General features: G+C 41.4%; 1 protein-coding gene across 15 annotated transcripts in view; it reads left to right on the top strand.

The window, feature by feature from the left end:
* The window catches only part of TPM1 (tropomyosin 1), a 30,655-nt gene that overhangs the window by 1,095 nt on the left and 12,251 nt on the right, over positions 1-17,309 (top strand). For 2 of the 15 annotated variants that reach the window (XM_069980670.1, XM_069980757.1), the window contains 7 exons: positions 75-200; positions 11,920-12,053; positions 12,482-12,599; positions 12,739-12,809; positions 14,427-14,502; positions 15,293-15,355; positions 15,456-15,525. In XM_069980670.1, coding sequence (XP_069836771.1) covers positions 75-200; positions 11,920-12,053; positions 12,482-12,599; positions 12,739-12,809; positions 14,427-14,502; positions 15,293-15,355; positions 15,456-15,525 — 658 coding nt within the window. Of the gene's footprint in view, positions 1-74; positions 201-8,279; positions 8,532-11,919; positions 12,054-12,481; positions 12,600-12,738; positions 12,810-13,803; positions 13,880-14,426; positions 14,503-15,292; positions 15,356-15,455; positions 15,526-16,021; positions 16,105-17,309 lie in introns of those variants that run through there. The other 13 variants (XM_069980715.1, XM_069980680.1, XM_069980775.1 and 10 more) reach the window with 13 other exon arrangements.

The following is a 17,309-nucleotide window of genomic DNA, read 5'->3' as shown; positions in this document are numbered from 1 at the left end:
CCCCATGTCACTGCCCTGGTCTGTCCACCCACTGCCCCCTCTACCCCAATGGTACCCATACAACCCTGTCTCAGCTGGAGGATGAACTTGTAGCACTGCAGAAGAAACTAAAAGGTACTGAAGATGAGTTGGACAAATATTCTGAAGCCCTGAAGGATGCCCAAGAGAAGTTGGAACTTGCTGAGAAGAAGGCCACTGACGTAAGTTTAGGTTGAAAGTAGTCCCCCAACTATTGCATAGTCCCTGTTTTTTTCTGCTATAACACTAGCTTTGCACTTTTTTCATTCAGATGTTCTTGCCCATAATGTTTTGCATGCATCACGAAAAAGCACTGGCAGTATAGAGAATGTGTTTAGTTTCAGTACCGTCTTGATACAAAGACAATGCCCAAAGAGAGACTTAAATGTTTCTATTGGAAAATGATGCTGAAATATGTCTGAATATATATATATATATATATATATATATATATATATATATATATATATATATATGTGTGTGTGTGTGTGTGTGTGTGTATAAGTGTACGTGTGTGTGTACATTTAAAGACAAACACACATATATGCATGTATATGTAGTAAAGGTTACTAAAGTGTACTTTCCAGGAGCAGATACAAGGCAAATGGAATAGTCTTCTGTAGATACAAAGGGGAGACTTAAGATGGGTTACGATGACAACATAATCTATTATTGCACATTACATTCCAGTATGAGTAAGACACTCTCAAACAGACAAGGCCTTCCCTGCCATTTCTCCTTTAGCAGTTGTTATTAGAATACATTTTAAAGGGGTATTACAACCAACAACATTTATCACCTATCCACCGGATTTGTGATAAATGTGTGACAGATGGGGGTGCTCTGAATGGAGAGGTAGTCTCATGTGCACACTGCCACTTCATTGACTATCTATAAAACTGATGAAGATAGCTGAGCACTGTAATCAGTCCTACGGTTAATAGAGCTTGGGAGACTTGGGTGGGGGCCCTGTCAGACCCCCTTTGATCATACATTTATTTTTTATGTTATTGGTGGGACAACCCTTTTAACTGTATAAAAAATATGTAATATCTAAAATGTGTTTGTTCTTAAAGTGTCACTGTGGTTACAAAAAACCTTTGACATGTCATAGGGACATGTCAAAAGTTTTTTGTAACCACAGTGCCACTTTAAAGCTGTATTGGGTCACCCATAGCTGTATGTTACAGACCCAACTATTTCAGAACCCATAATTCTTAGTATAGACCTCCTGTTTCGTATAATGAGCTAGTAGTTTCAGGTAACCAGCCTGCTTTTTAAAGTGTCCCCTGCCCCATACAAAGGCCATAAAGTGCTAAATCTGTACAATGGCTAACTGGGAGGAGTAGTCAGTTCTTTCTTTGGCTTCAGCTGTGCCCATTTGTACAGCCTGCAGTGTAGCTGACAAAATGTGTCACAGCTTAGAGAATAATATATATGATGGTTTATAAGCCTAAATCCTTATGAGCTTGCTGATATCCAACCATTGTTGGCTGATGAAGTCAGAGAGGAGAATCTTGGTAGATGACAAGAGCCATATAAATTTTGCAGTGACCTCTTTCTTTTATGCTGTCATACATCTGCCAAGGAGAAATCTAGTCCTTACTGTAAAGGAAGGAGGAAGATGATACTTGCTGTCCCTGCAGAGTGCAGAGATAGGAATACACTTGGTTTATATATAACTCCAAGCTTTATATGGTATACACTCAAGACTCTGTGCCTCAGCTGTCTGCTCCCTGTCAAATGGGAAATAACTGTGCTGGGGTGGGTCTAAAACTATACAATCCCTGCATGCATGAAGGCCTCTGCACATTAATTAGCTCCTCGCTGTCCAACACACTAATATATATATATATATATATATATATATATATATACACACATAAATCATCTATATACCTGTATGTGTATATCTATTTATGTTTACTAATAAATAAATAAATATAATATATATATATATATATATATATATATATATTCACACAAATCATCTATATACCTGTATATGTATATCTATTTATGTCTACTAATAAATATATATATATATATATATATTCACACAAATCATCTATATACCTGTATATGTATATCTATTTATGTAGGTATTTATTTGTTAGTTATGTATTCATGTGGTTATATGTCTGTATATGTGTGTGTTTAGTAATATATAATTATGTCTCTATCTATCTATCTACACACACACATACACAATAGTAGTAGAGATAAATCTGTCATGTGACACAGTCCATAATGACACTCCATCAGAATGTATAGTTAGTATTCTTGATGAGTTAAACATACTGTATCCACAGTTCATTCCACGCCTTTATATTTAGCTCTATAAATGTATAGTATAAGGGCAGGAGTATGAATGAATACATTCTTTAAAAACAAACAGAAGAAACCATAATGTTTCCAAAATAACAGTAGCCCAAATTGCCAGTAGTTTCTGGCCATTGGGCATGGAATGAAGTGTAATGTGAGCGGTGTGTAACCAGTGATACAATGGAACATTCTGTATTGTGGAGTGCACTAGACTGCATATGGATTCCAGACAGATATTCCTTATAAGGAAAAGTATGTCGACTATTTAGAAATCGCTCCCTATGCACAATCCAGACAGAGAGCAGATTGCAATTGGACGTTTGGACTGGGAATAGTTATTAGTGTTTATTTCACTAAGATAAAACTCTTGTGACGACTTGTTCTAATGAATTGGTTAATTACAGGAAAGCCTAAAGCTATGTAATAAAATGAATTGCATATTCCATAGACATACTGTACTCTATGCCAGGATGGTCCATGCTGAAAGCCAAGTACTGACACAATCATGAGTACATACACTTACAATACAGCACACTTTCAGTCTATGGGGTGAATCATAATCATTACCGTAATGAATATTGCTACATTACATACACATCTATATCTATGGGTGTATAAATTAAATCCATGACTTGTCTGTTGTACCATGTAGTGTTCCACTGCAACCAAAACCATATTGCAACCAAAACCAGGAGTGGATTAAAAACCCAGAAAGGATCTGTTCACACAATGTTGAAATTGAGTGGATGGCCGCCATATAACAGTAAATAACTGCCATTATTTCAATATAACGGCCTTTGTTTTAAAATAACAGCAAATATTTGCCATTATATGGCGGCCATCCACTCAATTTCAACATTGTGTGAACAGATCCTTTGTGTTTCTAATCCACTCCTGGTTTTGGTTGCAATATGAGGACCACAATACTGACTGAAATATACGTAGTGTGAACCCAGCCTAATAGTTAGAAGAGAACTCTGGCAGGGAGGCAGAAAAAAAACATCATCTGGCATTAGGATATATATATATATATATATATATATATATATATATATATATATGACATATGCACCTTTATAGGCATACTGTTACATACATCTGTCTATACATTTAGCAGCGCTGTTTTAATTGGTCCAATTTGTCTTGTGTCCCTCTTGAATGGCGTGACAGCCCAGCATGTGCAGTTCACTTACATTCAAAGTCTATGGGACTGCTGCAGAAAGTAAAGTGCTTGGTGATCTGCAGCAGTCCCATAGAGTTTGAAAGGTGTGCTGGCATATCATTGACTGCTGCTGCTTTACTTAAATGTTATCCTGATCATTTCTCCACTGATAACACACTTTCCACCTATTCTGTATATAAGTAAAAAGTTTTAATCATAAGACACTCCCTTTAACTTAAAATATAAGATATGCAATAGCCCAAAATAGCTTGTGGTGTGAGAACTCATACAGTACTATACTGTATAGTCAACTACTTTACATTGTCATAAGACAGTAACTAGCACCCCCTGCTGGCACTGTAGAATATTGCACAAAGCTGAAAGAATAAACACAATATACTAATAATATAAATAATTTTATTTATATAGTGCCAGCAGCACTTTACAATTCTTGGTACATATATAGACAACATCACACATAGATACATACATATTTAATCATCAATTCAAACATGATCTAAGGAAATATTTTTCTGTGTTTCATTAGATTCCCTTTCCCATCAGGTTTACTTTGTCAGAATGGTGTAGCATTCTACGCAATTCTGTTGATTAAACCAAACAAAACCTGATAGATCCATTGAATGCTTATGGAGGTGGGAAATTATTATATTGGATTAATATCAGTATTTTGTATATTGTTTTAAAGGACTCTTACATCCACAGTGCTACACATATAAATAGACATAAAAAATTGGATTTTTCAAACAAATCTTCACAAATTGGTCATAGATGCTGTAAAACACACACTATAACCCTAGGGTGTAGGACTCTAGTAGCTATAAATCTTTGTTACACAGCAGTGTTTTTAAGACATGGTTTGAATTTGGGTGTTTTCCAGCAAGTCAATTATGACTCCAAAGTTCATAGATAAAAAGAGATGACCCCCATTCAATAGTACAGTATATAGTGTGAGATTTTTAGCATAGAAAGGGGCAGGATCATACTAAGCACAATATCACACAGCAGGATTTGGGTCAGTATTGTAAGCTATTTATAAGCTAAAGCCAGGAGTTGGACCTATACAAATACAAATTGTAACAGAAAGATTAATATATTTTTTCTTTTGTTAACCCATCCCTAGTTTTGGCTTATAAATATCAATTCTAAATATGAACCCAAATTCTGCCATGTGATACATTAAGGTTTTTCCTATAACTGTACTTGTAGCTAATGAATTCTCTAGGTTAGATGTGTCAAACACAGGCCCTCCAGCTGTTACAAAACTACAATTCCCATCATGCCTGGACAGCCAAAGCTTTAGCTGTCCAGGCATGATGGGAATTGTAGTTCTGAAAGCTGGAGGGCCTGAGTTTGGTACCCCTGCTCTAGGTTCTTGGTCCATAACAATATACCATAAGGCCACTAGTAAAACTTGTTATGAATGCACTAATACAATCATACTAATCTAGTAATCCTATTCCTTTAGTCACTGGGACCATGGAGAAGGCAAGGGCTACATGGCAGACTTAGCAGGATGCAGTCGATTGGTTTACAACCATTGCTGCGCTTCTATCTATGTATCCATCTATTTGCTGTCGAACTACATAGATCCTCTATCTGTTAGTCCATAATAACCTGATTAGCCATCTACTCTCACTGCATGGATAGTTATGTTGAGATCTTAGTTTCCCCTGTTAATAAATACCCCCTAATACCTGAATGTTCCTCCATGCTCTTTTTTTTTTTTTAGCTAGGTTCTCACTGCACTTGCGTTCACGTTTAATGCACATGTTTTATACATTCTCATGTACAGGATCTGCTGTAGATGTGATGCTGCAAATATCAATGTAACTAAAAGATTAAACACAGCATAAAATCCGCAGCATGAAATCTTCTGCAGATCCTGTATGTGTGAATGGACCCTTAAAGAGGATAAAAACAATCATTAAACTTAAATTGATCCTGCTGTATGGCAGGATCCCACTGACTTACATTATTAAAAAAAATGCATTGCAACCTCTACTTTTTGCTGTATACAATAGTCAGCTATGTTTTTGTATGCAGCAAGATTCAACAGAAACAAAGAAATATGAAGAAAAATGTGTGTGCAGTGTGAACCTAGCCTGATTTGTCTAGCCTTTCCGTTCTGATTCCACCAGGCTGGTCATGTGACACAGCAATGTACATTTGTGTCTGGAATGTGAGGACATGTCTGTACCTGTGAAGTCATGACAGTGTCAGTCCTGGGCGTGTACATTCATTCATTCATGCTAGCTCTCATGGGCAGCTGATGGTGACCATTCAGGCATGAGCTGACCTTTGGGATATTAGTAATATGCATATGAATGAAAAACATTACAGCAATAGCAATAGACAATACACGGAGGTAACGTCATGATGCAACACAGTTTGCTCTCACGGTCATAGAATAATAATAATAATAATAATAATAATGCTGTTATTTGTATAGCGCACACAGATTCCGCAGCACTTTACATAGTTTTGCCAATTATATTACATGTCATTGCTTTAGCTGTGATAAAATAACTAAATACAATGCAAAAATTAGGACTGAGCAAGTGCATAAAAACTAGAGCAAACCAAAATCCATAGTAACCAATCATTTCCTACCAGTTTGTAGCTTCTACTGGGAGAAAACCAAAGCCACAATCTGGACCCATGGTGTGCAGTGGGGAAGATTAATCAAACATGGTGTAAAGTGAAACAGGCTCAGTTGCCCCTAGCAACCAATCACATTCCACTTTTCATTCCTCACAGACTCTTTGGAAAATGAAAGGTGGAATCTGATTGGTTGCTAGGAGCAACTGAGCCAGTTTCACTTTACTCCATGTTTGATAAATCTCCCCCAGTGTGTTTGTTTCACATGTATTCGGTTGTTACACTATGGCCATGGTGCATGTTTGTTGTAGACTACTATCACCCAATGGAGGCCAAAATAGAGTCATTTTGGCCACTGTTGGGTGGTTTCTATTTATTTGATCAAGAAATGGTAGAGCAGGTTGTTTAAAAAAATGTATGTTGTGCAGTAAGGGTGGGTTCATACTGAGGAATTCTCGCAGATAATGTCCGCGGAATTCCGCAGTCTGTCCGTGCGCACGGCCGCACGCCTTTCCGCCGGCTCCATAGACACCATTCTATGGGCCGGCGTATTCCACTATCTGGCGAAAGTAGTGACATGTCACTTCTTTCGGCGGATAGCGGAATACGCCGGCCCATAGAATGGTGTCTATGGAGCCGGCGGAAAGGCGCGCCGACATACTGCGGAATTCCGTGGACATTATCCGCTCGAATTCCTCAGTATGAACCCACCCTAACATAGCGACATAGAGGTCTATGTATGATGGACAGCCAGTAAGAAATATCTGCCATAGGTATATAACTACTGGGCCCATGATATAAAGTTCTTGGGGCATCTTCATGCCCCATGGATTGGACCAAACATGGCTTTGGACCAAAAAAGTGAACGGCAACTGCTGGTCTGTGCTGCTATAGGCATCACGGCATCATTAGGAGAGTATATTGGTACATGGTAGTGTGCATTGCACTGTTTGTAATGGAAATATGTACCAAAACTCACATTGTGTGCTGCAGTGATCATTTTTTCACCACTTAGTTTGCCCAAAGCATGACGTCACAGAAAATGCACTGAAAATAAAGGATGCTGATGAGCTCCATTGAATGAGACTAATCCACGCCGAACCCCAAAACAAAGTATGCAGAGTGCAAATACCTGGCAGGAGTCCAAAGCTGCTCTCCAAATGTCTGCTACCTATTTCCCAATGCACATAGCATTATTCCTAATCATTAGAGATTGTTGTCATAGACAGCCCCAGACTCTGTATGAAGCATACTTGGATTCCTGCAGTTTAGTAGTCTATGGCACAAGATCATGCAATAAGCCTCATATGCCTGGATCCTGTGCAGTTCAGCAGTTTTGTAACTACAGGTTCCAGCATTCTCTGATGGTTTGGAGGTGGTACGAAATACTTTGAAACAGTGGAGCCCTTAAAGGGGTCATCCAGCAGGAAATAAAAAATATTTCTTGCAAAGTGCCAGAGATTTGTAATTTTGAGATATTAAAGGCCTCAAGTTTTGTAGTACTTTCCAAGGGCTGGATATCCTTCAGGAAGTGGTGTATTCTCTCCAGTCTGCCACAGTGCTCTCTTCCTGACAGGAACTGAAAAGCGAATTCCTCTCCTGCAATCCAGACTGAAAAGAGTCCACCACTTCCTGCAGGACATACAGCAGCTGATGAGTACTGGAGATTTTTAGATAGAAGTAGAAATCTCTGACACCAGTTAACACCAGTTGACATTGCTGCTCCTTTTCCCTCTATAGTACTAGTAAACGTTATAATTCTCGCTTTACTTCAGTCAGCCATCATCTCTGCTATGTGATCTCCCAGAGTGATAGTCCAGAATGCACAGGAGACTGTTTCCTTGTGACCTGCGGAGTAGACTGCTATGCCGCCAGACTACCACTAGATGGCCCTAGCACTCCTGCTATACCTGGACACGGGGGTCTTCCCATAGCTGAATAGTTCGGGTGCCTGTATTTCCTAGTTGGGGTCTTCTGTCAGTATTAGCCCCCCTCATTACACAGAGCTGGGCACAGGTGGAGGCCTGGGGCGCCCACAGAGGGGAGCAGCCTGCAGCAGGCCAGGCCGTCCTCCGATGATAGGGTTAATTAGAGGGTTGGAGCCTATGTAAGGAGGAGACTTCCTGTACGCAGACTGAGCAGGTCAGAGTGGCAGCAGCCGGAGGATTCCAGGGGCAGATCCGTCCAGTCAGGGAGCCAGCAGCAGCGGGGAGTGCGGGACAAGTAGCCGGAAGTTAGTCGTGTGAGCCGGGCAGAGCGCTGTGTGAGCGGGCGGATGGCCGGCATGACTTCCCTGGAAGCGGTCAGGAGGAAAATCAAGAGCCTGCAGGACCAGGCGGACGCGGCGGAGGAGCGGGCAGAGCGGCTGCAGAGGGAGCGGGACGTGGAGAGGAAGCTGCGGGAAGCGGTGAGAGCGCAGCCTGTGCCAGGGTCCCCCCTGCCCCTTGTAGCAGCAGTGCACCTCAATGTGCGGCCCACAGCTGCTGCTAAGGCACAACTCCCAGCAGGTACTGACAGCCTGCTGGGAGTTGTAGTTCAGCTGGAGAGCCGCACTTTGAGGAACACTGCAATGTACATATTGTATCTGTTAGCCGGGAACTCAGTCACATCCTGCAATAAGATGCAATGTACAGGCCCTATTGGGGGAGGGGTGCATGGTCCACTGTTCTGCCCTGTAGTCCCCCTGCTTGTATAGGAACCACAGGCAGGTAGGAGCCTCCTATACACCTATGGTGACCCTTAACGGTTAATTGAATGGCTGCTAGTCCCAGGAGCTTGTGTGTTGTGTATTGGGTAGCTGCCCCCTAGGGTCCTGGTTACTAGGTAGTTAGGGAGGGGATGGTGGGGCCTGTGATTGCAGCAGAGAATGTCAGGCATGCAACAGGCTGGCTCATCCTGACTCCACTTAACTCCTTCCCTGCCACATCTACCTGGGGTGTGGTGCTCTGTACAGACTGCCCCTACTCTGTGCAGGGCGGTGGTCTTCTAGCGAGTGGCTGAAATAAATGTATTGGGCCACAGACCAGCTGTAGAAAGAGAAGAATGATAGGAAATCAAAGATGCAACACTCCTTGACAAGTTAGGTGCCAGCTGATCCTCACCTGAAATCACAAGTATGCCAATATGTCCTGGCAACTCTCGTAAGGTCCCACTGTATGGCCTGAACATGACACTGTTAGCGTGAGTAAATAAACTGCACACCTTTATTTGGAGTGCTGTGACCTCTTAGATGGATGTGTGAATATTCTGAGAGTGGATGACCTTTATAAATTCTCATTGCCTGCCTCCTGATTGGTCCACCTCTAGATGTATTTGTAGTGACATTCACTAAGCCCACACTTCAAATGTGATCTAGTATAGATCCTGTGATGCTGGGGTCAGGTGACTAACCTGCTTAGCCTGGCACCAACCAAATGAGTGCCCAGTGCTGACAATGCCTGGCATCCCATGTAATGAGTAGGTACAGACGCAGTCAGGAGAGTAATGTGCAGCTTCACTTCTTTCCCTCCTGCTACCTTTGTCCATTGATGGTGAGAGATGTTCTAATCTATCTTTCCACCCATGTGATGCTTACAGGAAACTATTTAGTATACTATAAAGGGTCTGTAATCCAGTGTCCTATAGCCATAACGCAGGCAGCTATGTGAGGAGCGTGAGGTAGGCACGCCGCAGTTGGGAGTTTCTTCGAACTTTCCTCTCCTTATAAGGTTATACAGGCAGCCCTGTCTTGTCACTGACTATATGGATGTGGCCTTCCCTACTGAGGCCACAAATACTCCAATGACACAACAGGAAGCACTACATTGTACTCCAGGGCTCTCCAGCACATTCTTTACCTCACAATTACTTTGGAGGAAGTTGGGTTGTTGCACTATAGTTAACTATTGATACATACTGCATGTCAGAATGAATTGCATTGGTTTACAGCAGCCCCTAATAATGGATCTTATCAGAAAGCCACATCCTTAGAGATCTCTAGGACCTTGTAAACAAAGGGTTAACACATCATGCCTTATAATCAGCTGCATGCAAATATTTAGCCATTGTGTTACCTGTGCTATTTAGTGACTAGACCTTTTTAACCCTTCAGCATCTATTTTAAAATATGCTGTATTTATAGGCCTTGAAACTTTTAGGTGTGTATGTATGGTGTTTTTTTTGTGCTTTTTAAAAAAAATCTGTATTTTTCTTCAGCTAAAGGGTGTAGTTTTTGATGCATATCTCATTGTCGCAGGTTATTTTTCCTTATCTTTTTTACAACCTATAGTTTAAAACTTCAGGTTTTGCTTGTCCCTTGTCACCTCTCACACTGCATTACTGTAAAACCGGTAGAGCAGACTTGTGCTTGAATGGCTTAGTGTATTACAGGGCAATACACCAGAGCTTGGTATGACGGCACCGAGAATTAATAGTAATCCAGTTAGGTCTGCCTGGCAAGAAGACAATTGCTAATTTATAGTCCCAACTATACAGCCTGGAGCTGTCAGTTCCCTCTTATGAAGTGTAATGTGCCAGGATTGCTCTTTTTTGGTAAGGTTTATTAAGGGTGATCCTAGGCTCTGTTCACACTACTACAATTCTAGTGGACGGATTGTGTACATTGGTCCACAGAAAGAGTGCTGCACGTGAGGCGTGATTTTCTTGCCAAATTCATCCTGCATTTAATTTAAAAAATAAATATAGAATTGTGGCACTCTGACCAGATTCCTATTTGTTAGGGCAGGGGTAGGGAACCTTGGCTCTCCAGCTGTTGCAAAACTACAACTCCCATCATGCCTGCACAGCCAAAGCATGGTCGGAGTTGTAGTTCTGCAACAGCTGGAGAGCTACAGATTAGGGAACAGTGGTTTAAGGCAATGGGTCATGTTGAACCTTTGTATGCTGTATCTAGCAGAGGTTCTACTTCCTCAAGACTCCATCTCATGGTTAGAATCTGGTCTTCCCTTCAAGAAGTTGTTACCTAACACATTGATAGATGTCTGTGTAATGGTTAGTAACCAGGTTTTGTGCAGGAGGGGTTAATTGCGTACACATAGTTTTGTAGGGCGGATTCCCCTTTGCTCAGCAAACACTTCATCAACCCCAATGGCTAGGCATGGAGGTTTTATTCTGTGTGACCAGAATGCCACCTCCCATCTGCCTGTTATTGCCCTGTGCATACACATATAGTGCTCTGCAGACTACCACTGTGCAGAGTCTTTATCTCCTGTATGAACAGTTACAAACCGCAGATATCTTCATTGCCTCTTTTTGAAAGAGGAAGTTACTAAGTGTTTAGTATCTAGTTTTAGAGGTGTGTGACCACATCCTACATACACATTTCAGCACACACCCTTGTATATCATGTGAATGAGAACACTATATAAAGACTAAGCAATTTATCAGTTTAAGTGTTTTACACCAGAAATTTAGCATAAAAAATATGTAGTGACTACACTATCTGAGGAAAGATCTGCATACATATGGGCAATAGATATGAGGGAACCTCTAGTGCCACAGGCACTTTCACTCCTTCGTTCCCTCTAATGGGTGAGCGCGTGAAGGGGCATTTCACGTGCCCGTCTTATCGGGAAGTTTGTCGGAGGAAGATGTGCAAATTTAAAGTGTAAAACATTGGGTGCATCTTTGGTTATCAAACAGTGCATAAGGTCCAGGTGTATAGCGTTCCACCTTGTAGTAGTGCCCCGTGTCTGATATATTCATTTTCACATAGCATGGCAGATAATGGGCATGCTAGATTACACAATGCACATTTATATTACACCAACTGCATAATTTTTCTGTTGCTCACCTAGGCTGAAGGAGATGTAGCCTCATTGAACAGGCGCATCCAGCTGGTAGAGGAGGAGTTGGATCGTGCTCAGGAGCGTTTGGCCACAGCTCTTCAGAAACTGGAGGAAGCTGAGAAGGCTGCAGATGAGAGTGAGAGGTGAGTTGGGTTTTCTGGGCACTTCTTTTTGATATGCCCATTCACTTTATTGGGCCAATCTTTGGCATATAGACTCAATTTCTGCTCTTCAGAAAAGGTAGAGAGCATATCCCATGTGTTTGGGAGATGGCTGAGAACCTCAGTGCTGTCTTACAAACAATAACTGGTTAACTTTTTACTGAGATTAGTATGGTGAAATCATAAGGCCTCCTTGGTTCCTTCAGTACACTGAGCTGCTGAATATGGAAATCAAGATAGTGTCAACTTCTTGTGTTTGCCCTGTAAATACTCAACGCTGTTTTTTTCTGTGCGTTGTTTTCAGCGTTCTACATCAGTAAAAAGTGACACACAAGCTTTTATAGGCTATTGTTCTGGTTTACTCTGCTGTGCAATCTATGCTCACTGATGGGTGTCCTGTTGTATTTCAGAGGCATGAAGGTCATTGAAAACAGAGCCCTGAAGGATGAAGAGAAGATGGAGCTGCAGGAGATCCAGCTGAAGGAGGCCAAGCATATTGCTGAGGAGGCTGACCGCAAATATGAAGAGGTGAGGCCAAAATGACTTCAGATTATTTCCCCTTTGGGGTCTGATCAGTGTACACCACTGCCTATACAATGGTGTCATAGAGTTGATTTATGGGAAAACGTTTATCAATATTTCTAACATAAGTTCTTCTGCATGATAGGTTGCCCGTAAGTTGGTGATCATTGAGGGTGACCTGGAACGTGCAGAGGAACGTGCTGAACTGTCAGAGAGGTGAGTGCCTGTCCCTACAGCATTGTGCATGTTACCACTAGCTCTCTGCATCCTTTTGCACTTAATACACCTGGAAATGTTTCCCCAGTGAATGCATTGCATGCTTTCAGAGCAGTCTGAAGACCCTTCAAAGTTGGTGTTATCTGTTATGAAAACAATAGCCTCCCCCCCCCACAATAAACCTACCGTAAATCTCAATTAAAACTAACATATTTTTGCAGGAGTAAGTTTTAGTAAATCCATTACACTAATTACGTTAACACGGGCAACTAACAATGCTGACAATCTTTGTGCAGACCAGGCCTTAAAGTGGATCTATACCCTTGGACACGCCACCCCAAACTGCCGATACAGTTTTGATGATCTTTTTACAGCTTTCTTTTTGGCAGACCCTTGGTCTGGATCTTTATCTTAGGCGTGCTGAAGATCCAGCCCAAGGGCGTGCCAAAGAGGAAGAAAGGCAGGAAGAGAGGTGCTGCAGGTCTAGGGCACAGACTATGTAGGCTCCGCCTCATTGACACCCCACGCTGCCAGAATCAGAGTTTTATTTTAACAGCAAATACTGGCTCCATTAGACAGGCAGACTCCAGGACGGACATGTCTTGATGCAATCATCAAACCAGTAGCAGCAGTATGGAGGCATTTCAAGTGTACAAATTCCCTTTAATGCGGACATAAATATTATAGATGAGCACGCTCTGCATTCGATTACCAGTGTCTGAAGAAGTTTGATGTAGAAGGTAAAGCGATGCTACCACTTAATATAAATGGATTTCATATGTGAACATACATTTTAAGGTTCTAGATCAATAAATTGCCCAACTTCAGAACTGGCAGCCCAACTCCTCCTGGTAACCCAACACATTAGTAGTAGCTTTAACTGATTTTCTGTGTATCTTTTCCACATCATCACGTATAACAATGTGTTTTTCTTTGCATGCTCCACATATTGTGAATGGCTTGTGTGCTCCTTATTTCTTGCACTCATTAATAGTCGCTGCCGACAGCTTGATGAACAGCAGAGAATAATGGACCAAACGTTGAAAACGTTAATAGCTTCAGAGGAGAAGGTACTGCTGCCAGTCTGGGCCCTCTCTTTATCCTTGGCTGCTGGGCTTCAGATCTCCTCTTAACTTGCTCTAAAGCAGTATTTTCACACCTCCCTCACTGCAGTGTCCCCCTGTAACCCACCTTTTGTTTTCTTAATGGTACCTGACTCTCTCAAGCTGAGAAAAAGCTGTATTGTCCACATGTAAAAGATGTGATCTGTATGCAACGATAAGACTGGCAACAGTTTTACATATGACCCTAGTATTTGATTCCTTTCCACAAGTTTCAGTGCAGCTGTTCTGCCAATTAATCTTAATTACTTAATTTACTTGTAAAATACTACTTCTAGTCACTACTGTGTATCTTTTACATGACGGCACAGCTTTTTTTCCTTTTTATATTGGCTCTGTAATTCTCCTTTTTGATCCGGTTTGGTTTTTCATTCTACTTTCCTTTCAATCTCCTTTTTTTTATTTTTTATTTTTTTCCCCCCTTCTCTACCCCTCCCTTCTTTTTTTTTTTTTTCCCTCCTGCCACCTCTGCCTTTCACCTCACCCATGCAAATAGCAAATGTGCCGAGCTTGAGGAAGAGTTGAAAACTGTCACCAACAACCTGAAATCTCTGGAGGCCCAGGCAGAAAAGGTAGGATGGCAATATATATTCAGACCTACCCAGAGAGCATAATTTTAAAGGTCTGTCGATGGAAGGGTATCTGCTGAGGAGACTACCGTGCCAGTGGTTAACCTGTAATGCTTCGCCTGTCATATCACAGACGTGAAGGCTGTGTTACAAGCAGAGAGGGGAAGATATGGTTAATATTGAACAGTTTACATACTTGGGCCCATCCCCCTTCTGAGCTCTTAGGGCATCCCTTGCCAGTAATAACACTGTATAGAAAAGCCAGGGATGCAAATTACTAAGCAAAGCATGTGTAAGTTTCTGCAGAATCATCAAAGTTATCCGCTAAGAGAACATTCTGTTTCTGGATATACTATTAGATCTATGTGAAAAGATGGTCCTGTGTAGTTTTATATAACACTCCTTTCTGGCCAGCTTTATTTGCTGCAGGATGCTCCGTATTCTTATTTTTGTCATGATCCTTGTGGTTCCAACCTCTAGGGCTTCCAAAAATCATGAAACTAGAATGGACGAAGCACTGGTTTAGCATTCTGTCCCCTTTAACATTACACTATGAATGTTGCAGGGCTTACTCCAATCAGTAATTAATGGCCATCAATTATATAAGCCTGGAAACCCCCTTTAAGAGTACAGTATATGACTGCCCTAAGAGAGTGGATACTTTTGTCTCCTTGGTGGTTTTAGTTATCCCTGGTTCCTGTTCTGACTCTTTTCTTCTTACATTCTCTAGGCTGTGACTGGTTGTGGTTAAGGCCCTGATCCATGCACTGAACCTTGTTCTTTCTGTTTACAGTACTCCCAGAAAGAGGACAAATATGAGGAGGAAATCAAGGTTCTTACAGACAAACTGAAGGAGGCAAGTTCTACTTTATTTTTATGGCTATTTTTTAGTACCATGTGCGGCTATGGAGACTGGTTAGACTAGCTGGAGACTTATGTTTTCTGTTGTCCTTCAGGCTGAGACACGTGCTGAGTTTGCAGAGAGGACAGTAGCCAAGTTGGAAAAGACCATTGATGACTTAGAAGGTATGGTTTTTCTTTCTGTTTTAAAATTCCTTTGTGTTTGTTTTTTCGTTTTTTTTTTTTGTTTTTTTTTGTCCACTCATGGTTTTGAGATGTAGACGTCTGTGTCCAACTACAGATGTGAACATATGGGAAAGATTTTAAATATATATTAAAATTCTATTTTTCCAATCAAAATCTCCTTGGCAGGTGGTAATGTTGTCCTTTTCTGTTGCTAATCTGTCTTTCTTTTCTTTTTATTCATGCATTATTTGTTTTTCCATGCCGGGCTCTTCACTGCTTCTCCACCACGCTGTCTGCTTCTTCATCCTGCACCTGGATGGTGGTTGCGAACACTGGACTCCCTTCCACCCTTTCCCTCATCTCTATATTACTTTCTCACCATACCTTTCCATCGTTCCTTTTCCAATTCCTTTTTGCCCTCTCCACCATTTCCTTTTGTTTTTGTCAATTTCTTTCCACCCTCTTGTGTTTTCCCTTCAACCTTCACTCTGAGCAGATGAACTGTATGCCCAGAAACTGAAGTACAAAGCCATCAGTGAAGAACTGGATCACGCTCTCAATGACATGACTTCAATGTAAATTCCCCTTTCTATGTTTTCTTCGCTTATGTTCTTACCCCCTCTGCTCACTTAATAAAACTCACGTCCTACCCTCACACCTTCATTTTTAATTTTATTTTATTTTTTTGCTCCTCACTTCTGGCTTCCTTTTACTCTCACTTACTTTTTACCTCTGTTTAGACAACTGGCATCTTTGATGTGTAAATCTATTATAGCTAACATCTGTAGATCAGCAAAAATGGAAGAATTCACACAGCTGATTTGAGTTGCAGGGGAGTAGTTGGATATCTTACTATGTTTTAAATCTTTATAGTTTTGTGTGAAAGCCAGTGTCTTAAACAGATGTAAACTCTGCTTTTTACCATTATTTGTTTTGCTTTTTCCTTATATAAACTCCTCATACCTGTCACTGCTCACTAATGTAGAACCCAACAAAGCTGCATATGAGTGGTAATGGAAACATCAATGGCTCCTCCCAATACAGCAATATTAAAAAAAAAAAAGAAAATCTAACATGATAGGTAAATGGTGTACAGTGCATACAACTGTATGGGCACTACTTAGAAGATTTAAGGGGGGTTACCCGGATTAGAAACACTTAGCTGCTTTCTTCCAGATACACTGCCACTCTTGTCCCTAGTTTGGGTGTGGTTTTGCAGCTCAATTCCCTTAAAGCGACTCTGTACCCACAATCTGACACCCCCCACCACCCCACCACCAAAACCGCTTGTACCTTCAGATAGCTGCTTCTAATCCAAGATCTGTCCTGGGGTCCGTTCAGCAGGTGATGCTGTTATTGTCATAAAAAAACTACTTTTAAACTTGCAGCCCCGTGCCCTATGGCCGTGGCTTACATTGTGTATGCATTAGACTGGCACCACCTCTCCATCCCTCCTCCCCACCCTCTTCATCATTAGAAATGCTCCAGGCAGATTGCCTACTATTCGGCAGCTGTGTGAATACTGAACATGGGCTGGATCGTTAAGGCACCTGTGCAATGTTCAGACAGGAGACAATCTGCCTTGAGCATTTCTAATGATAAAGAGGTGGTGCCAGCCTAATGCATACACAATGTAAGCCACGGCCATAGGGCACGGGGCTGCAAGTTAAAAAGTTTTTTAAGACAATAACTGCATCACCTGCCGAACGGACCGCAGGACAGATCTTGGATTAAATGCAGCTATCTGAAGGTACAAGCGGTTTGGGGGGGTCAAATTGTGGGTA

The sequence above is a fragment of the Dendropsophus ebraccatus genome, chromosome 1 (genome assembly GCF_027789765.1).
Source record: "Dendropsophus ebraccatus isolate aDenEbr1 chromosome 1, aDenEbr1.pat, whole genome shotgun sequence".
Taxonomy (NCBI): Eukaryota; Metazoa; Chordata; class Amphibia; order Anura; family Hylidae; genus Dendropsophus; species Dendropsophus ebraccatus.
The sequence above is the reverse complement of the archived record's forward strand: the minus strand, read 5'-3'. Positions and strand labels throughout refer to the sequence as shown.